Source organism: Oryctolagus cuniculus, chromosome 16, assembly GCF_964237555.1.
Source record: "Oryctolagus cuniculus chromosome 16, mOryCun1.1, whole genome shotgun sequence".
In the NCBI taxonomy this organism is placed as follows: Eukaryota; Metazoa; Chordata; class Mammalia; order Lagomorpha; family Leporidae; genus Oryctolagus; species Oryctolagus cuniculus.
The window spans coordinates 31687375-31709345 of record NC_091447.1 but is presented as its reverse complement, the minus strand read 5'-3'; the positions used below and the strand labels follow the sequence as shown (position 1 = coordinate 31709345).

The window sequence follows — 21971 nt, the reverse complement described above, 5'->3', positions numbered from 1 at the left end:
TTGAGGGAGTCACCACTCCCCCATGGGGCCAGGTTTTCCTGCCTGAGCCCAGAATAGCACGTGAACTGCTCAGAACACCTCCCAAGTCCTTTTGATTCCTCTCCATAGTCACGTTTTATGTTCCATTCCCCAGTCGGGGTGAACCAGAAATCGTGCTTTTTTGGAAACAATTTTTAAAAAAAATTTTTTTCATAGGAAGGAAGCCTTGTCCTGAAGCTCCAGCCTTGTGTCACAGTGAGCTGAATCAGAGGACAGCGACCCAGTCACCTGCTGGGGGTGAGGGTGAGAGTGGGGGCAGACTTCCTGGCTGGGGTTTTTGACAGAATCCCAGCAATCCCTGAGCAGCAGCTAAAAAAAAAAAAAAAAAAAACAAAAACGGAGCCATGAAAAATGGCCCCTTTTCTAGCCTGCCTCCTTGTTCCAGGAGTAGTGAGGAAAGAGACCAGTTAATAGCCTGGATGAAAGCCGAAGGACATACGGTTTGCTTGAAAAGAAAAGTGAACATTCTTGCTTCCTGATCGCTGCCAACTTTGTACGGGGCCAGCTGCTGTGCGGGTAAACACCACTACGGTATAGGGCTAGCGGTGCCCTAACGTGGGTGCCACCGCAAGCCACGGGGCCGCGCACCAGCCCTGCTCTCTGGCCCTTTCGCACCATCGAGCTCTTATCCTCAAACGAACTTTGTTTTTTGACCAGCTCCCTAATTGTGATTGAAAACACCAGCTCCCCAGCAATGCACTAGCATTGGAGTTAGCAGCAGCAAGTACAGGCCCTAATTGCTCCATTTACATAAAAGTAGAAACATACAACTTCTAAATATAAATCTCTGGCACATCGTTCCTTTTGCAATTACAGTAAAAGAAGGTACCACAGGCTCCCCCCGCCCCCCCTCCAGGCTCCTGCTCGCCGCAAGCTGCTCCACCGGGTTCGCTAGTGGCTGCTCCTCCAGGCGCACAGAGCCCTGCAAAGGCTCCAGCCTGGAGTTGGAGCTGCGTGAAGTAGCCAGTAAATCAGGCCGCCCCCGCTAGGTGAATACCGCGGTGGCAGCGGGCCACTCCGCCAGTGCAGTAGCTGCTGGGGCCCAACTCCACGATTCGAGAGGGGGCAGCTGGCGGGTGCGGGGCGGGAGCGCTCCCCGGCTCGCCTCTGTCCGCGGGGGAGCCCGCCGGCCCCACTGCAGGTCCCAGTCCCTGACAGTTGCTGTGGTTTCAGTCCCTGGCACCGAGGGCTGGGATCAGAGATTCCCAGCGGCACTCACTGAACACTGATTTTTTTTTTTCCCCTCTCTGAATTCTTTAGCTGCCAAAAGGGGGGAAAAATCAAGAGCTGCTCTTAAAAGAAGTTGCCCTTGCTGGTGCTCAGGGTAAAAATAGAGGCGACCGCTTGGAACGGCTTGGCCCTGACTCCAGGCATCCCGCGAGCTGGGCTCGAGCCGCGGCCGCGTTCCGGCGTGATCTCTGGGAGCTGCCAGCAGGTGTTGCTCAAGGTACAGTAGCAGGGCCGAGGAGCCGGGACCCGAAGGGCCTGGGGGTGGGGACGCTCGGGGGGGAGGGGGCAGGAAGTGAAAGAGAAACCAAACCGAGCAAGGAAAAAGAGATCGTTGTCAGGAGCTGGGCAGACCAGCTCGGCCCTGGGCCCTGGAGTTCGCTGGGAAGAGCTCATTCCCAGTCCAGAATATTCCGCAGGAGCTATTTTCACCTGCCTGCGCCCTCCACCTCCCCCACTTGACTTCCCCTGAGTGAGGAGGCATCTGCACTGTGGTTCAGCTCAGAGCCTGGGGATGCAGGCAGAGCATGAGCTCAGAGCTGCTTAGGTAGGAGCTGGCAGGTGGGCACTGGGCTGGCAGCAGATGGCCATCGGGGCCTCCGAGTCACATGTGTGGGGAGCCCCTCTAGTCTGGGTGCTGCACAAATTCCTGTGGCACAGAGGTTTCAAAAAAGCCTCCAGGCTTCTCGGATTTTCTGCTCTTGACCCTGCAGGTTAGTAGTAGCGATCCCATTTCGTGGATGGGAATAGTGAGGCCTGAGCTTACGTGACACAGTGGAGCCAGGGTCTGATCTGGGTTTGCTTTGTGCCCTCACCACACCACTTTAAGGAAGGCGATGATCCTGCGGGCAGGACACCAGGGCTCCCGCATTCACAGGTCCTGAAGGCCATTGCTCTTCGCCAGTTCTCCTCCAGGAGGGCAGGGGGAGCGCCTTTCTTAGAAGCAGTGCAATTCTAAACCGGGGGGCAGGCGTGGAGTGCACCCTCACTGATCCTATTTCTGTCTTTGCACTCAGATTCCCTCTCTTCCTCCTCGACCTCCTGATTTCATTTCCTACTTCACTTCTGCATATGCAGTTCTTAGAATACTCCTCTTCCCTCGCAGTTCAGCACCCACACTTTTCTCTGTACCAAGCCAGGAGAGACCCTCTCTTACATAGAAAACTGCTGGTGTGCTGGAGGAACCTGCTGGACCACACAGCAGGAGGCCAGAGCCTCTATATTTTGCTTGTGGGCAGAGTGAAAAGTTTATTTTATGCATGTTAAATCCTGCGTACAAAACAACATATCTGGTCATGTGGCTTTCATTAGCTCCCAATTTTGCACATTTTATCCAACTTGTCACGAGACCCTAGCTTATGCTTCGCGAGTCTCCCTCAGACAGCTCATCTCCGCCACTCCTGTCTGAGGGTCCCTTCTGCCTGTCTCATTTCCCAGACCTGCCAGCCACGCCCCCCTCCCCAAAACCAACTAACCGATCAGCCAACCAAACTAACCTGACCGACTTCACCCCTATTTCAAGGCGAGTTCACTCCTTTATTATTATTATTATTAATAATCTCAAGTAATATTTGTGACAATCTGGAAATCATAGGACTTGAAGTTTTCTTAAGCAAGAATGATGCGTGAGGTTCTGTGTTTTTGTTTTGCTCGTTTACATGGGATTTGGAAGACTTGGGAAGTTTGCTAACCAAGTTCAGCAGAGAATAACTGTTTCTGAAGTTCTGGGTGCTAAATGATTTATGAAGAAGGCATTCAATTGCAAGATGTTAAGATAATAGTATAAGTTAGGGAGGGGAGACCATCATCATATGGGTATATGCATTTTCTTGTTTTTTTTTTTTTCCTCTTCAGTGAAATAGCTTATTTAAAAATAACACCAAATTAGAATCCCTATAAGGAACACTATGAAATTTCTTCCCTGTAAGAAACAATAGAATACTGTGTAAATAGAGGCAACTTGACGAAGTAACAGAGGTTTTATGTGAAGACATAAAACTGAACCTGACTATAATGAGTCGTGTGTTCGAGTAGTAGAAGAAGTTGAACACTCATGAGAAGCATCTGTCTAATTCCAGTGTTTTTGTAGAAGGTAGACTAGTCACAGCCAGAGGTTTCAGTGGCTCAGTGCATCACCCAGTAGTGGCTGAGAAGCCAAGAGGGATTTCCATTAGATAATGAATTATGAAATGTCTCACACTGGAAAAACCAGTCATCCGCTGATGTCATGCTGATTCTAACCAATCCCAAACAAAGCCCCAGCCCTCCTCTGTTTGAGTGGTACCAATGTACGAATGTACAAATAAGTAGTACAGTATAAAACTTCACAGTGCCAACACCATGAAGAGGAGCTCAGGCGGCCCTCACCACATGATACAAGAGCCGGCTGGGGACAGAGAGGGGACCGGAAAGGTAATGCTTTTTAACTCTTCCTTATAAGCGCTTTACACACTCAAAGTCAGAATGGCTAGAAGGAATTTTACAACTGGCACTTCCATGGCATTGTGATTTGTATCTTTTTATATTGTTCAGGCAGGTTAATACAGCTTTTAATGGTCCTAGAGCATGCAAATAGATTATGTGTTTATACAGTCCACTCAGCACATACATACAAGTACATATGCCAGGGAGAAGGTTATTTTGAAGAGTTACATTGGCAAACAGTAACTTCAGGGAACACACACATACACACACACTCAAGCAGACAGAATCCAAAGATTGATAAGTTGCACTTACCTAAATGCTACTCTTAGGTCTTTTGAGTTGTTTGGAGCCATTCAACTTTTAGCTCTATTTCGGACTCTCTTGTAAAACTTAATGGCACTGCAAAATGCTTTGGGTACCGTGTCTGTGACTACACATAGGTGGGTGATGTTAAGTATTATAGTACAGCGAGATTTATGAAACCATTTTAACAACTGCCCCTACTCTCCTGTCCCCTCTCACCACCCCCCACTGGGAAGAAAAGGTGGCTTTTCAGGCAATGTGGACAAAGTTTTAACAATAAGAGCAAAGTAATGGATGTTTCTGGAGCCCCAACCCCAAAGGTGTTGAATGGCTTGCCACAGAGACTCCTTTTGGAAAAGGGGGCAGTGTGGACAATTCAGAAGAGCGTTGCTACCTCTGCAAGCTGTGATTTTAACTCAGTGACAGCTTTTTCTCCCTCTTTACACTCAGATCTTAGACTTGTAGTGAAGGTGCTCATTAACTCTTTCTGCTCCAAACCGCCTGGCTTAACTAGAATGCTGCGAACACACGGGGTGTCAGATAAAAGCTGACAGTACCCCCAGAAACCACGAGGGCTTCTGTGTGGCAAAGCAGCAGAAAGGGAAGGGAAGCTTTAACAGATGGACCCCTTAAAGATACTTCTGCGAGATAAAAGCAATAAGACGGAAAATGAAAAAGGGGAGGGGGAGGAGGGAAGGAGACTTTTTTAAAAAAGCCTCGGAAAGGCATTGTTTAAGAAGTCACATTTTTCCTTTGCTGTGAACACTAAAATCCACGATGATTTCATCTGTGCTGTTCCTCTGAGGGAAAGAGCAGCCCTGGAGGAGGCTGTCCGTGCACGCGCTGGTCGGGACGGGCTGGGGGCAAGCTGAGCAAACGACCACGTGACAGAGAAAAACAATTTGCCAATATATTTCGGGGATTCTGTTCCCCTCGGGCCAGTTAGTCAAGTCAGAGGAGTGCGCTCCCTTTGTAAGAGAATGTGGGAAAGGCCAAAGGCATCTCGCGTTTTCCCGGTGCAGTCGGGACGCAGCGGTAGCTGCAGGCGCGCGCCCGAGTGCGTGCAGGGCACCGGCGGGCGGCGGAAGCGGGGCGCGGGGGAGCCCCTCAGGTGGCCCCGGCGGGCGCGCCGCGCGGAGCCCTCCCGCACAGCGCCGCCGGCGACGCACGGCCGCTCCTCCGGCCCGAAACGCAAGTTCCGCGGGCAGAGCCTCGGGTCGCCCGCCCGCGGGGCCGACCCCGAGCACTTCCGCAGGAATGAATGGGAGCGGGGAAGGTCTCCCCCGCACTGCCCGGGGCCCCGCCGTCCAGGGCCGCGGGCGCTCCTTCGCCCCGGGCCCCTGTCCCCGCGACCTCCGCCACCTGTCAGCCGGACCTCCTGGCTGCCTCAGCCCCACCTGACCGCCAGGTGGGCGTGTGGTCGCCCAGGGCTGCGGCGAGGTCGGGGTGGGGGGAGGGCGCCCGGGGGCGTGGGGGGGGCGCTACTTGAATGGAGCCCTCCCAGGGGATGGACACCGTGCGTTTTTTTTTTTTTTTCTTCCTCCCTCCAAAAAAGGAAGAAGGCGAGGCCAGGGCATTGGGGCAGACAAAGAGAGAAAAACCAAAAGTGAACAAAATTAGGGGGATTTGTTTCAGAAGGGAAAGTAGGAGCCCGAGGAGGGTGCTGTTTGCAGAGAGGTGTGTGAGAGAGCTGGGAGCAGAAGCGAAGCAGCCTGCCAGGGAAGGCAGCCCCTCCCTCCCTAATCACAGCCTCTACTCACGGGCTCCCTCCCTCTCCCATTCACTCACTCACTTAGGGCCAATCCGTTCTCTCTCTCTCTCTCCCTCTCTCTCACTCTCCCTCTCTCTGCCTCCCTCCCTCCCTCTCTCCCTCCCTCACTCTCTCTGTCTCCCTCTCCCTTCCCCCTTCTCTCCCTCTCTCTTCTCACCCCCTCTCTCCTCTCTCCCTGTCTCTCTCTCCCTCCCATCCTCTCTCTGTCTCTGTCTCCCCCCCCACCCCGTGTCTCCCTCCCTCTCTCTCTCCCTCCCTCCCTCCCTCCCTCTTTCCTTCTCTCTTACTCGGAGACACTCAGAACTCTCCTCCCTGACAGCCACAAACCTACGGCACTGACTGCATTCAGAGAGGGAACCTGCAAACAAAACTTCACAGAAAACTTTTTGTTCTTGTTCCAGAAAATTTGCTGAAGAGGAGAAAGAGAAAAAAAAAAAAAGGAAAAAAAAAAAAGCACACCACCACCACTACCAAAAAAAAAAAAAAAAAAAAAAAAAAAAAACCTGTGCGAGAGGGGGGAGGAAACGCAGGGCCTTTAAAAAAGGCAATCACAACAACTTTGGCTGCCAGGATGCCCTTGCTCTGGCTCCGAGGATTCCTGTTGGCAAGTTGCTGGATTATAGGGAGGAGTTCCCCCACGCCAGGAGCCGAGGGGCACAGCGCGGCCCCCGACTGCCCGTCCTGCGCGCTGGCCGCCCTGCCCAAGGATGGACCCAACTCGCAGCCAGAGATGGTGGAGGCGGTCAAGAAGCACATCCTAAACATGCTGCACTTGAAGAAGAGGCCCGAGGTCACGCAGCCGGTGCCCAAGGCGGCGCTTCTGAACGCCATCCGAAAGCTTCACGTCGGCAAGGTGGGGGAGAACGGCTTCGTGGAGATCGAAGACGACATCGGGAGGAGGGCAGAACTGAATGAGCTGATGGAGCAGACCTCGGAGATCATTACGTTCGCCGAGTCAGGTGGGTGCTGGCATCGCGGGGCGCGCGGGCTCCGGCTCCCACCGTCCCGGGAGGAACTTGGCGCCCTCCGGCTGCGAGCGGCTCCCGGTGTTCAGGCGCCGGCAGCGGCCGGAGGGGAGGCCGGGGACCCGGGCCGGAGGACTTCTCAGAGGGGCGGCTCCGGGCTGCGCGGCTGGCGCTCGCGCAACTCCGCCGGGCACGCGGGGCGGACGCTCTTGGGCCGGTCTGTCGCTGGAGGCCGCTCTGAGAGGGGCGCGGGTCCCGCTGGCCCGACGAGAGCCCGGGGCGGGTTTGGGGGCTCGCGGAGCAAGGAGGCTTCCGGACCCCAGCCGAAGTTCGTGATGGGGGAGGGGGTGAGCGTGCCCCGGCACGGATGAAGTCATTGTCTTAAGCAAACCCTTTCTCCTTTAAAAGTCCCATCTGGGTCCACATCAGAGAGGCAGGGCGTGTTCGTCAGTGACAGTCACTTTTTATGTTTAGAAACTCCCTCTGTAAGCGCACGGGCAGCAGAAACCCAGTTCTGGGGGGCAGTGGACTCTGAACCGGCGGTCAATTTTGGAGTACTGACTTTTGCTCTCTGAACTCCCAAAATAAATAAAATAAAAAGAACCACCACCACCACCCCCCAACACACACACCAAAAAAAAAAAAAAAAGTTTGTTCTCTCTGAAGTTACCAGGAGCTCTCTTGCCAAGGAATGCAACCTTGACAAAAGTGCTCTTAGCTACTACATTGAACTCTCACTCAGTCCTGAAGAGGAAGAACTTCAGTAACTAGATTCTAATCATTGGCCCGGGACCACACCAACCTGTTGCTGAATGGAAAATACCTGTGAGAAGTATGGGCCATGAACTTGGAGCCAGGCTCAGGTTCTTTTTACAGTTGTGGGATGCACATCCCTCTGCATGCCTACAAGCCCACGCCTGCCGGGCACACATGCTGGGCACACAGATGTGTTAATACTGTGTTACTTTCATGGTAATGCCAGGCTAAAGAATCCCTTGCCAAATCTATTTGAAAGGAATGCCATTGTTTTGTTTGGTAGAGCATATGGCCAGTAAAGTATGTGCAGGGACTCCCAGCATTTTGTTTAAAAGTTTGCTGCAGCAGTATAAACAATTAAGGCAACACTCAGAATTTCCAATCCTGAAAACCTGTTGACTCACATGTTCTGTTTTCAAGAAAGCCATGTGCGACCTGGGCACCCCTTTGGGGGAGCAGAGAGCCTAGCAGCTTCTGGCTTCCCCCTTAAGCAAAAGCCGCTGGGTGTTCCACAGGCTTCTTGGGCAACTGAGCTCCTCGCCCCAGAAGTCTGTCTCATTTAGGGAATGTTCCACTTTCTTTCTTGAAAGTTCTTTCTTGGTGCAGCCCCCAGAGGTGAGATCCTTAGGGCTTTATTTTTTTCTGAAGCGTATAGAGGAAATAAGTCAGATTGGAGTCTCCAAGTTGCCACCCAATTTTTCTTCAACCTTTCATTGAGGAGAAGTAGAAGAGAAATGCTCCCACCATCGCGTCCTACGTAGGAGAGGGATCCCAGTTGTCTGGAGTGCTGCTGTGTAGTTGGTGCGGAAGGAGCCAGCGCTTCTGTGTGTCAGCTTGCCCACCTGATGGCCTCAACCACACCTCTTACTCCATTTACTTGAACCGCATCCTATAACTGAATATACCCGTGTCTCTGACCACCGCTAACCCCACCACTGATGCTAGCAATACGTCCCTTCTTCCTGACTTACTGTACTTGCGTAGCAAATCATTCTCTTGGAATTTAGCGATTTGGCAGGGAAAGAATTCGACCATTGACATCCTTTCTTATGGCCTTCATCTCAGTGCTGATCTCCGTCAGTTATGTGGGCTCTTGTCATCTTTGACTTCTCTGGTAGGTGTTTAGTTTGAAAGAAAAGAGCTACTTTTGGGGAGGGCATTTCATTGGGTTTACAGACTGACTGAAGTTTAAGGTATGTAATGGGAAACGCCTCCTGGTTGAGTTTGCAACTCTGAGTTCTTAGAAGAGGTTTGTTATAACAGCTCATTTTTCTCTTCTGAGAAGTTTCACCCATTAACCTCGAATCGATTTAATATAATTTTACAGATTTAACGATTGCATTTATGGACAATGAGCTCTCTAAGTAGAGTACCATGCAAGAATTTCGCTGCTGATTTTGCTCACAGGAAAGCTATTTATCATCTGCATAATTGTGGCGAATATAGGAAAATGAATAGCAAAGATCGATGTCTTGTTGCTTTTGGAATAATTCAACTTTCATAACATCTCAACTATGTGGAACGTCAAGACTCTGGGAGAACAGAAAAGGGCATGCCTTTTTCTTTTCTTATAAACTTTTGTACAGCATGGAATCAAGTCATTAGTGTCACCCATGAACGTCCCATAAATTCACACCCTTAGGTGCACCTTTCAACCTCAAGATTTCTCAGTTTGGGGACAGGTGTTTAATTTTTGCCTTTCCTCCAATTGTTCACAGTCACAGCAGTAGAGGGACTACAAAAATGAAGGTGCCTTGCATTGAGCTTTTCTAGCTGTGTTTAGGTACAAAGTGCCCATCTTTATCAGACTGATGTTAATTGTTTTGGTAGCACCAATGGGAAATCACTTTAAAACATTTTGCAATGTATTCCAGCACATGTAAGGGACTTCCTTTCTCTGTATGTCACCCCAAATTGCTCCACACAATTAGTGTGTTCTTAGCGTTTACCTCAAGGCCTTAACTAGGTATCCTCTCTTCAAGAAAAACACTGTGGGGAAGGTAAAGCCTAGAGGTAAAAGTCATTGGCTTTGCAGTTGGTATATTTTATTGTACTTTGATTCTCGCCAGTAGCTGGTCAGCTAGCATCCAGCCATACACACTGTTAAGTCTCTGTCCTCTGCAAGACCTAGATGCTGGTTATGTGGTAATTTAACTTTGAAATTGATAGCACTTGTAGGATGGATAGGGAAAGATAAACACAACACCAAGCACTGGTTAATGCTCACATAGCCTGGAGAATTCCATTTCCAGCAGATTGTGGAGTTAGAAATGTACACTCTCAGACAGGGATCTAAGGAGGCTGGCATGGGAACTTTCCCCTCCCCCAGGGAGCCATCTCAAAGTGGAGTTGACTCTGAGCGCCCCCTGCCCGGAACTTCCCTGTGAACTACCCTCACTGGCCCTCCCTGCACCTTGAGGGGTTGCACACTTTCTTCTCGGACTAACTAGAAAGGATCGACCACAAGAGGGCGCATTCCAAAGACTTTTTGCTCCTTGTCAATCTAGGCAAAGGCCATTGCGCCTACTGGAAACCCCTTTCTGTAGCTCCTTAATCCTGGTGATTATCAGTTATCTCCTGCTCCTCCAGCTGAAGTTAAGACTTTATGGGATGGGAGACACACAGCTACCTGTAATACATTAAATGAGACAGAAGCAGAGGAAGTGGGAATTCTGGTGATGCATGTGAGCATTCCAGAGCTCTATGGAAGGCAGAGGAGTGATAAATTTCAAAAGCAAACAAAGCCGAGCATGGAGAAATGTGACCATGAATCATCAGCGATACTGATTTGCTCACGAATCTCTCCCTAATACGGTTGCCTGGGTTTATAAAAGCCATCTTCCATCTCCCCTGATTTCGTGTCCTACTTTGCCTGCCTTATCAATGCTTTTCAGCAGCAACAAATGACAAGGGGCTTCGAACAGGGAGGGGAAAAAAGGCTATTTATTGAACGCCTTGTGGGAACATGGTGTTCGGCTTCTGAGGATGCCTTTCTTTCTGAACTGAGGGTGTGGAGAGAACTGGTGAGGAAAAGATGTGGAAAGAGATTAATCGTGGTTTGCGGCCTGTGAAGGAGGCGGACTGGGGTGGGGGTGGGGGTGGGGGAGTGGGGAGAAGCCAGGGTGGAGATTCAGATTTTGCATTTGGAGAACTGGAGTAATACCATCTCCGGCACTTTTAGTGAAAACACGTATTTGATTTGGCTTCTCTCCTGCTAAAAAATACATGAGCATGATCTTTCAACTGTAGCTCAGATTCTTCGTACTTCGCTGGTTCCTAGGTCCAAAATCAAAAGTGTAAAAGTTCTCAGGAACTTTGGAAGAAGTCCCTGAAATTCTGTGAGTTGAATCTTAAGAACTTTCCCCCTTCTCCTAGGAACCTAAAACCCCTTTCTCCTTAACTGTTTAACCTTCTTTTTCATCACCATTTAAATGCAAGACGCATGGGTGCTGAATGTTTGTGACTGAGCATTTACAATTCAGTAATGGATCTTAAGGAGAGCTGTCAGGGCTAAAAAGGTAATCAACATAATTTATGATCGAATCCCTACTTGCAGGGGCAAAGTCCTCCAGTGTGGGTCAAAGGAGGAACAACCTCCAAGACCTCACTTGCTGCCTTCTGCAGAACCCCCTGGAAGCTGTCCAGATGCAAAGTTGGGTGCTTCAGAGAACACACACGCTGTCAATAGCAGCTCTATGTCACTACCACTGACTATGCCATATCCAGACACACTGAGACCGTGGTGAAGAATGGAAAATTAAAGTCACAGCCGCCTTTTTACTGCAAAGCTTTGCCCCCACCCCGGGGGGGGGGAGTTTAAATACTCTCTGTAAACAACAAGGCTTTCCACAATATCGTTAGAGACATAATTATTACCCATGTGCAAAAGGGCAGCATACTTGAAGCCGGACCCTGGTGAGGAAAACCAAACCAAACCAAACCAAACCATACTGAAACACTGCATGTGTGTGTTGCTGTCATCTGCCCACACATCCGAGATGCTGAACTTCAGGCTGCGTAGTATTTTGCATCCTAATGTAAGAGAGGGGAAGGACAAGGCGCATGGCTGCTTAACCCTTGGTGCGCTTCCATGATTGATTTATTTGAAACATTTGGAGTATTTTTGAAAGCAAAGGAAAATGCACTGAAATACCCTTTCAGGTGTCTGCTCCCAGCTTACAGCGGCTTCCCTCCCATCAGGCAGCATTTCAGAGGTATTCACCTGCAAGGTAGAACATTTATCCCTACCCGTTTTTCTGCACCTTTTTTCTCACCCTTTAGTATGTGTCCATCAAGCTCAGAGGGGCTTAAATGATGAAATAATATCACCCACATGGGCTTGCGTGGGACTTTCTTAGTGAATTAGTCAGGCAGAGCAGGCTGTGTGATACAAGCTTTGCTCACCAGCCTCGGGAGGGGAAAAAATAGCACAGAGGAAGAAAGGAATATTAGGAGAGAGAGTAGGTAATGAAAGGTTAGCAAATCAGCCAGCTCTAGCTGGTTAGCTAGGCTGTAGTGTAGGAACCCAGAACACACCTGTACAAACTAATGCTTTACCTGCTCAGGAAGCATTATGGGAAGGCTTCCATTTCAGGATTTTACAGCACAAACTATGTAAAGCAAACCTGAAACATTAGAAATCGATCCTAAACGTCTCAGCCTCAGGCAGCCTTTTCCCATTTTTTTTTTTTTTTTCAATTTGTTATGCAGAGAGATTTGCAGCTTGGGGCATGGCATGCTGAAAGTGCTACTGCAGTAAAGCAGTCTCTTGCAGGTAACATAGAGATAAAGAGAACAGCATCACTCGACTGGTTAGCTGTTCTGTTTTTTCATACCTAAGACATTTGGGGCTTACATTTCTGAAACCTTCAGCCCTGATGAACATGAATTCCGTGTCAGCTTCAGCCGACTCGCTAGCCCCACCCCCTTCTGCAATGAAAGCTAATGTAATAGAACAAAAAATATGCACTGCTTTTTAAGTCAGAAAACAATAGAACTTGTAAAATGTACCTGCATGTGAGGTGGACATGAGGAAGACTTGATTCTCTCTCTTCCCCCTGTTCCTGAGCATTATGGCAACCGCATTTTCAGGAAATTGGATCTCAGTTTTATTTTTTTTCCTGATAAAATATCATGCAATGTACAAATAGCAGTTCCAGAAATGGACACCAGGAGAAGGAGGCGACAGGCATGTCAATTAGTAGGGGGAAAATCCAAATGTCAGAAATATGGGGGAGAGAGAAAGCACGCAGGCAGTGGATGCAAATACAGGCAAGGGCGTCTTTCAGCTCAGATCATTAAACTGATGCATAAATCAGTGCTCGTGCCTCCCCACAACACGCAGGCGATGCCATCCAGTTAATTATCAGCCAAGACCAGCATGAAAGTCATTTTATGATGACTCTCTGATCCTAATATAACAGCACCTGACAGATTGAGCCCCCTCTAATGAGCACTCTCTTTGTACAATCCTCTCTCAGGAACACTAAATCATTTGCTTCCAAGTACAGCTGCCTGTGAAGAAGGGGTGGGGCTCTATGGTGCCTTAGAAACCTGCTCTTGTGAAATGAGGGGCTGTCCTGTGGACTGTGTGACTGAAAGCCAGTGGCCTCGGCCTCCCTGGCCCTACAAAAGCAATTTGCATGCGGCTGTCACTTGTTCTGGTCCCGGCAATTAACTCTCTCTTTCCCTCCACCCCCGGGGCATCTGTAGATGTCTGTGGACTTGATTCATGGACAGTCCAAGGCAGGCGGGTCAACACCGCCATCCATCTGCCTTCATCCTCAACCCCTCGTGTCCAGCGTGGATGAGCGCAGAGGAGCCCTGTGAGGATGGGTTACCTGACACCCAGGGAGTCTTCCCATCTGGGGCACTGTCAGATGCTTTGGTTTCACACACTCTTTCCTAGAAAAACAAAACACAACCTCGTGCCCTCTGGCTTCTCTAATTTAGCAGCTACTGTCTCTCTGCCTTCAGAGTGACACCCTGTGCCGGTTAGGGTTTCAGAGGCTGGCCTGCCTAGAGACAGAAGGGGAAACAGCAGGTAGCTTGTTAACAGGCTCCATGGGGCAGGGCGGGGTGCCCACGCAGGGGCCGGGAGGGAGCCTGCAGCTCCTTGGGGCCGGTGCCCCAGGCTTGGGAGGTTCCCCCCAGCCTCTTCTTCTGCTTTTGCCAGGACCCTAGCACCTTAAAATCTGCTGCTGGTTGCCTTTTTGGATTTAAATAATTAAGCTGTGCTTCTTGGAATCTTCCCCTTCGCTTTCCTAAAAAACAAACAAACAAACAAAATCCACCAATTCATAGCAAAGGGGAATATAGAAGTCACGTTTCTTGGGGGAAAAAAAAGTCAGCCTGTTTCCTAAAATAGGCCAGCTTCCCCCTCTAAGTGCTGCCTGCTCTGGAGTCCTATCTAATCACAGGGCCAGCTTCATTATTCATTTCAACTCCTGCCAGAGACATGAGGTCAGAGGCAAAGGAACTCCCCTTACCACTGCCATCCTCATCATGGCAAGTTGATACAAAATGCCTGGGAACCTTTCATATCCATCTGCAGCCCTCCTTGGCCCCTGCCCCAGTGAATTTACCACTATCATAATCACAGTGTACAGAGTGTGTTAAATTAAGAACAGAATCTACAGTGCGCAATGCACAGAAAAGCGGCCGTCTGCTGCAGAGAACTTGAAACTGTGCCTAAAATTTATAGTACCGTAAACATCTCAGGGCCTGGAGTGATAAGTATGGCTGGATTTCCGTTAGCTATAGAAATCCAGGCAGGGAGATCCTCCTAGGGAGTGAGAGTTCTCAGATGAACTTGAAGATTGTTCCCAGATTCATACATGAAATGCATGCACAGCAGACAGTTTTAAGTAGGTACATGGTCATGTACAGGGGGTCGTATTTTTATACACTGCCGTGTGGCAAAAATGGAATTGAGGGGAAATGTTTGATGAGTCAAAAAGCCCTGTTCTGATTACTTGCTTCTTATAGTAAACGTTCTTGCATGAATAAACGCTCAGGTGCTTATGAGAAGAGAAGGAAATAGATGAATTTCTAATTTTAGCATTAGGCTAGAACTGAATGATTGATGAATCCAGCTACCCTGACAGTGCAGGGATTTCCTGTAAATTAGCAGCAGTCGCTCTCTGAAGTATGCTGTTGGTGCTCAGTCAGCTGTATTCAAAAGGGACGGGGGCTAAAATATGGATTTGGAGGTAGACAACTTCCTGAATTTCATCAGCTCAGTGCTGAGGATGACTCCACTGGACAATAATGGCGAGCTAATTGTCTACTTTCTGCTCAGCGCTAGACTATGACAATGAATGAGTCAGGAACTCACACACTGGGCATCCCAACCTACACGGGCAAGAGGGTGACAGTGGAGGAGATGTAAGAAGAGGCTTCTGGAAGAAGTGTCTGAGGCCTCACGGAGGGCACCGAGGGGGGTGTGTTGGGATGGGGCAGGTGTGCTCTGGATAGCAGGAACAACAGGTGTCACTGACTGTAGGTGAGAGACGGCTTTGGAAACGCCACATAGCCGGATCAGACGGAACAGGAGGCTGAGTGAGAGCTGGAGCTGAAGGCAGCAACGGTGCCCGTTGGCCACGGAGCCCAAAGAAGTCATTAAAGACTTCAAGAGGGAGTGGCCTGATCAGCTCCACCTTTGGGGAATGGTGCCTCCGGCTGCTCAGAAGAGGAGTGAATTGGAGAGAAGCTTGACTCAATGCAAGCAGAGGCAAGGCGACCCGGGGAAGAGGGGATAGGGACATAGGGAAAGATGGGGATGGGGAAGGGAGACTAGCTCAGGGTGCACCTGCACATGGGCATGCATGGACCCACACTGCTTAGTGGGGGCAGGCCTTTGGTGTTACCCCATGTGATCCTTCCAGACTGTGGGACGAAGGGTCGAATGTCGTGATGGTGTGTTCCCATTGTGTAGAAGATGAAGCTGAGATGGAGGATGCAGACCCCAGGCCTTCTGCATTCGAGAGCAAAGATTCCAAAAATGTGTTCTCATTAAGGGACAGAGAGCAAATATTTCAAGCTTTGGGGGCCAGCAGAGGGTGTCTGTAGCAGGTACCCAACTCCTTGCTGTGGTGCAGAGGCGGCTGTAGACAGCCTGTGAAAAATGAGCATCGCTCGCTTCCAAAAGAGCATTATTGACGGGCACTGATTTAGTTTCCAGACAATTTTCACGTGTCACCAAATACTGTTTTTCTTCAATCATTTAAAAGATGTGAAAACCAGTCTTAGCTGTAATTTGCTAACCCCTGTTCTAGATGGTCCGTTAAGGAACGACTGCTGCTCGCCTGCAGTCAGCGAGGAGACGCAAATACTGATGAATTAACCAGTGTCCCTCTGTTCTCTTGTGCTGTGTTTTGTCTTCAGGCACAGCCAGGAAGACGCTGCACTTTGAAATTTCCAAGGAGGGCAGTGACCTGTCTGTGGTGGAGCGGGCGGAGGTCTGGCTTTTCCTAAAGGTCCCCAAGGCCAACAGGACCAGGACCAAAGTCACCATCCGCCTCTTCCAACAGCAGAAGCACCCGCAGGGCCTCCTGGACACAGGAGATGAGGCCGAGGAGGTGGGCTTGAAGGGGGAGAGAAGCGAACTCTTGCTGTCGGAAAAGGTGGTGGATGCTCGCAAGAGCACCTGGCACATCTTCCCCGTCTCCAGCAGCATCCAGCGGTTGCTGGACCAGGGCAAGAGCTCCCTGGACGTGCGGATTGCCTGCGAGCAGTGCCAGGAGAGTGGTGCCAGCCTGGTGCTCCTGGGCAAGAGGAAGAAGAAGGAAGAGGAGGGGGAAGGGAAGAAGAAGGACGGAGGCGAAGGCGGGGCGGAGGAGGAGAAGGAGCAGTCGCACAGACCTTTCCTCATGCTGCAGGCCCGGCAGTCGGAAGACCACCCTCATCGCCGCCGCCGGCGAGGCTTGGAGTGTGACGGCAAGGTCAACATCTGCTGTAAGAAACAGTTCTTTGTCAGCTTCAAGGACATTGGCTGGAATGACTGGATCATCGCTCCCTCTGGCTATCACGCCAACTACTGCGAGGGCGAGTGCCCGAGCCACATAGCAGGCACGTCGGGCTCCTCGCTCTCCTTCCACTCGACAGTCATCAACCACTACCGCATGCGGGGTCACAGCCCCTTTGCCAACCTCAAATCGTGCTGTGTGCCCACCAAGCTGAGACCCATGTCCATGCTATACTACGACGATGGCCAGAACATCATCAAAAAAGACATTCAGAACATGATCGTGGAGGAGTGTGGCTGCTCATAGAGCTGCCCACCCTGGGGGAGGGGGAAGGGAGTGAGAGGTGTCCAGAAAAGACAGTGGAAAAATGAAGACATTTTTTTAAAGGTTTCTGAGTTAAACAACCAGAAAAAAAATAGAAATTAAAAAAAAAAAAAAAACAAACTAACCTAAAAGCAAAACCTGATCTGATGAAACAGATGAAGGAAGATGTGGAAAAAAAAAATCCTTAGCCAGGGCTCAGAGATGAAGCAGTGAAGGAGACAGGAATTGAGAGGGAAAGGGAGAATGGTGTACCCTTCATTTGTTCTGAAATGAAACTGATGATGCCAGTTGTAAATGGGGTATTGTCCTCTCCCCCCTTGCAGTTCTCTTGCGAGCCCCGAAGTCGACTTGTCTAGTCTGCAGTAATGGGGACTAACATGACCCAAATAGCATCTAGAAAGCCATGAGTTTGAAAGAGCCAGTCATAGGCACTTTCCCACCCAATTACCCAGGTCATAAGGTATGTCTGTGTGACCCGATCTCTGTGTCTATCAGCACGCACACACACACACACACACACACACACACTACATACTGGTAAAAGGACAATAGTGTGCAGGTGGTCACACTTTCTTTTTCTGCACCACTTTTACAACAAGACAAAACAAAACCAATATTAAAAAAATTGAGAACAGGAATGGGAAGAGTGAAAGATCAAGGGAAAAAGAATACCAAGTTACATTTCGTTAAGGTGCTTATGATCTTAGAACTATGCAACCTAATAGGTTTGAAACTGTTTACCTGAGAGAGAACAAAAAGAGAGACTTTTTTGTATTGGAAGTAACCTGATTAATTTTTATTTTCTTCAAGGAGAGATACTTGAAAGGAATATGTTTGTCCATCTGTTGGATCCAAACATTTCTATATTTTGTAAATGTTGTTTTTTTTTTATCGTTTACTATTTGCACTACAATGGTGTTTGACCTGTCTAATCCTTATTTAACAAGTATTTTCTTTGGGTGGGGGTGGGGGTGGGGTTTAAGAGCTGCACTTAATGTGAGCTATAAAAGAACTGCTACAGCACACAAAATAGCTATTTTTATTATTATAATTATAATTATTATTATTATTTTGTACCTTAAAAAATAGACACATACACCAAAGACATTTGTGTGAGCCTTTAAACAGTCTGTCTGTGGTTGGTACCATTCACCATTAACGAGTCAGGGGTTGAGGTTCAAGGTTGAGTAAGGTGGATTGTGTTTGGGCTTCAACGACCTGACAGGTTTGGTTTTTGACTCCTTTTGCATCCATGAAACAGGACATTTCATACTGGATGTACAGTAGTTGTACACTGTTGGATATCAAGTTCAAATTCATGAGACTACATGCTTGTATGTGTATATATACATTGCTTGTGCATATGCATATCTGTGTGTATATATACATGTCTTGTACCATGTCCTTACACATTTTAAGCACTTCAGGCTGTCATTTTTTAATGTTCTTAAAGCAATGAATGTTTGTGTGCAAAACACAGTATTTTTAAGAAGGATAGGCTATAGTTTTTGCTTTTACTCTGAACTAGGTGGGCACATTTCAAAAATTTGGATGGGAAAAAGGCTGGAACTTCCAGTGAATATTTAGTAAGGCCCTCTTTCAATGTACAGGGATCAAATTCCCTCCTCTTTCTTCTCCCCAACCCCTCTCCTCCCTACAAGTTATCCCCTGTGGGGAAGACAGAATGTTAATCAAAACTCTGGGCTGGTTTTTTTTTTTTTTCCAACTTATATTTGTTGTCTATTGGAATCAATCTTAAATCAGAAGCATTTTGTTGTTGTTGTTTTGGGGAAAAAAAAAATCTCATCCTTAGGCCAGAATAAGAGAGTTTATGATTCAGGCCTGGTTCTGAGAAATATTACCTGCACCAGCTGGGTTAAATGATACTGTTGTCACTATTTGAAAGATTGATAATTTGGGGGACGGTGTTAAGAGAATGGGAGTAAGGAAGAGAAAAGCTAGGAGTTAGGAAGAGGTGGGGATGAGGAGAGTATAAAAGCCTAATATTTAATTTACAGCCAAAACTCTTGATATGTAAGTTTGTATGTATTGATTCAGATGTAAAAAGGAAAAAATTTTTTATAAATATCAAAGTATATGCTTAAAGCTGAGTTTCTATCTAATTTATTCCAGTATTCCGCTTGCCTAGAACAGCTGATAAGTTATTCATTTATGTGCTTTTTAAAATATAGAGCCCTGTTTACTGACTTGTTTGAAGTTTGCCAACATTTTTAAATGTTGAACAAATATCTAATAATTGGGAAAAAACATTCATCAGTATTTTGTGAAATATTTATTGAAGCTTTAACTCTGTCAATTTGTAAGTTTAAAAAATAATCATAAAGAAATGAAAAATTAGTGAGAAACCAAATATTACAAAAGGCGGTTTAACTCTTCTTGATAAATACACTAAGTCAGTATAGCGTAACACTAGGCTGTATATAGGCAAATTACTTATCTCCATGCCAGGCAAAAAGACCATGTTCTAGAGGCCCACCCTTTCTTGTGCAGGAAATAGAACAGGAATTTCATGAGAAGCTCAAGAATGGATTCTAATTGGGGTCCATCAAGTTTAGACACTCTGCATGTGGGAGAGTGGGTGTGGTGAGGAAAGGTTCAAGGACAGGAGTAGAGGGCCATGTTCAACTCCACAAATTTTCAGAAAGATGCTGAGGGCCTTTAGAGCGGCTTCTTCTTTGGTACTGGAATTGATACTGGAATCTGTGCAGATGGTGGGAGGAATACGTCCCAATTCACTGTGCAATCACACAGATGATCAAGGCCATGGTAAAAGCAGAAACTTACAAAGACAGTGATAGCTGTGTGGAATGCCCATTCATCTCAAGTACATCTGATATCTTTTTAAGCCCTTTAAGTTTGACACAAATCAGGGGTAAGGTGAGGGTTGATCAAAGACTATGGTAGTTAGAAGAATGAAATTTTGTACGACAGCATTTTAACTGGATATTAAGTAATCGAGTTATCACACACCAAGAAACCCTCACCTTGTTTCATTAAATCTACATGGCCTTGGAATAGAATTGTAAACTGCTACCATCTCTAATAATGTTGACAGAGACTGTCATCTTTAATAATCTCAGAATTTGAAAAGTCTAGTGAACATCCTGTCTTTTCATGTAACAACAGAAAGGTAAAAGGAAAAGCTTTTGGATTCTACCATGTTGGGTTCCTCATAGTACATTTTCCTGAGATGAGGATGGCTCCATCAGATCTTAATATTTCTCCACTCTTTGTCTAGGACTAATACCTACGCTCCTAAATATCTGCCCACACCAGTCTGAGAAGTTTTGAAAAGTATTTGTCCTAAATATCTTTTTTTGAATAAGTACTTTATAGATTGATTTAAAATTTTCAGCCCCCACCCTCCAAGTAAGGTGAATTCTAGCACATTGACTCAAGATTTTCTTGTCCAGGAACATCAGCCAACTTCATATTTGTTTAAGATTGATTCCACACTCCATTTTTCAAGGAGAGTCCCTGCATTCTCCTCAAAGTAGAACAAGTACATTTTTTTTTTTTTAACCCTGGGGATTGAATTTCAAGAGGTGACTCTCAAAAACGCAGAGAACAAATATTTTTCAGTTGTGTGAAGCATAGATTCAAATGATCATGTTCACTTGAAAAAATGATTTCCTGTGGGGCCTCTTGACAAGTTCCCTTTTCAATGTAGAGAAAAACTTAGTCACCCTGAAAACCTACATAATAAATGAAACTTGTAGATGTGGGCAGAAGGTTTGGGGGTGGACGTTGTATGTGTTTAAATTAAATCCTGTATCAATGAGAAGCTATTGTATGGGTTAGAAAAAATGAATGCTTAGAAGCTGTTCACGTCTTGAAGAGCAGAAGCAAACCACATGTCTCAGCTATATTATTATTTATTTTTTATGCATAAAGTGAATCATTTCTTTTGTATTAATTTTCAGTGGGTTTTACCCTCTATTTAAATGCTTTGAAAAACAGTGCATTGACAATGGGTTGATATTTTTCTTTAAAAGAAAAATATAATTATGAAAGCCAAGATAATCTGAAGCCTGTTTTGTTTTAAAACTTTTTATGTTCTGTGGTTGATGTTGTTTGTTTGTTTTTATTTTTATTTTGTGGTTTTTTTTTTTGCATACTACATGCAGTTCTTTAACCAATGTCTGTTTGGCTAATGTAATTAAAGTTGTTAATTTATATGAGTGCATTTCAACTATGTCAATGGTTTCTTAATATTTATTGTGTAGAAGTACTGGTAATTTTTTATTTACAATATGTTTAAAGAGATAACAGTTTGATATGTTTTCATGTGTTTATAGCAGAAGTTATTTATTTCTATGGCATTCCAGCGGATATTTTGGTGTTTGCGAGGCATGCAGTCAATATTTTGTACAGTTAGTGGACAGTATTCAGCAACGCCTGATAGCTTCTTTGGCCTTATGTTAAATAAAAAGACCTGTTTGGGATGTATTTTTTTATTTTTATTTTTATTTTATGTCTTACTTAGGGATTGTCCAAGATCAACTTTGCGCACACATCACCACATCCTTTGCTGGATGATGATTATCTCTACTGTAATTATCTGGAAGAGTATGAGAAACAGACAATATGGGAGAGGGGACAAAGGCTAGAGGGAGAGAGCTCTTGTAGAGAAAGAGTATATATTGTCACCGCAGACGCTCCCAGTGAGCTACCGATGCTTGGGCCAGCAGTATTTACATTTTATTCGTTTTGTTAATTTCCCATTTCTGCAACTATAGTGGCAACTACTTCTAGAAATAAAGAGATATTCTTTCCTTCCTTCCCTCCATCCCTTCTTCTTTCTTTCTTCTCTTTGCTCTTCCTCTTTTCCTTTCTGGCTAGAAAACTGAAAATACACAAAACAGTTTAAACTTAATAACTATATGCATGGGAGAAAAACATACTTAGCCCATACTTAGTCTACTGGGACCAGTAGAATCAATTTAGAATCACAATAGTAAGGTAAGAAATTAATTGATCATTCTACCTTTTAGAAAGTAACTTTTATACATGTCCATATGGGCCAAGAATGCCCCTGTGCATCCCTTCATTTGATATTCACATCTCATCATTTTAATCACTTTGCACTGTTGGTTATCTTTGCTTTTAAAGATGAATCAGAGGAACAATTAAGTATTATTAATTGGAAGTAGGATTCCAGCCCAGGTCTACTAC

At 46.8% G+C, this 21971-nt stretch overlaps 1 protein-coding gene across 3 annotated transcripts; it reads left to right on the top strand.

Moving 5' to 3' along the window:
* The first annotated feature begins 1093 nt into the window (after nt 1-1093).
* Nucleotides 1094-21245, top strand: INHBA (inhibin subunit beta A). Of its 3 annotated transcripts, none has more exons than XM_051852775.2 (3): nt 1094-1486; nt 6166-6723; nt 15871-21245. In XM_051852775.2, exons 2-3 carry the CDS (start codon nt 6336-6338, stop codon nt 16755-16757), a joined length of 1275 nt encoding a protein of 424 aa, XP_051708735.1. In that variant the 5' UTR covers nt 1094-1486; nt 6166-6335; the 3' UTR covers nt 16758-21245.
* Nucleotides 21246-21971: the final 726 nt, after the last annotated feature.

Excerpts from the sequence above, each read along its gene's own strand:
- INHBA (XM_051852775.2), top strand. The coding sequence starts at position 6,336 with ATGCCCTTGCTCTGGCTCCGAGGATTCCTGTTGGCAAGTTGCTGGATT. Across the intron at positions 6,724-15,870 it reads CATTACGTTCGCCGAGTCAG|GCACAGCCAGGAAGACGCTG; the intron begins GTGGGTGCTGGC and ends TTTTGTCTTCAG.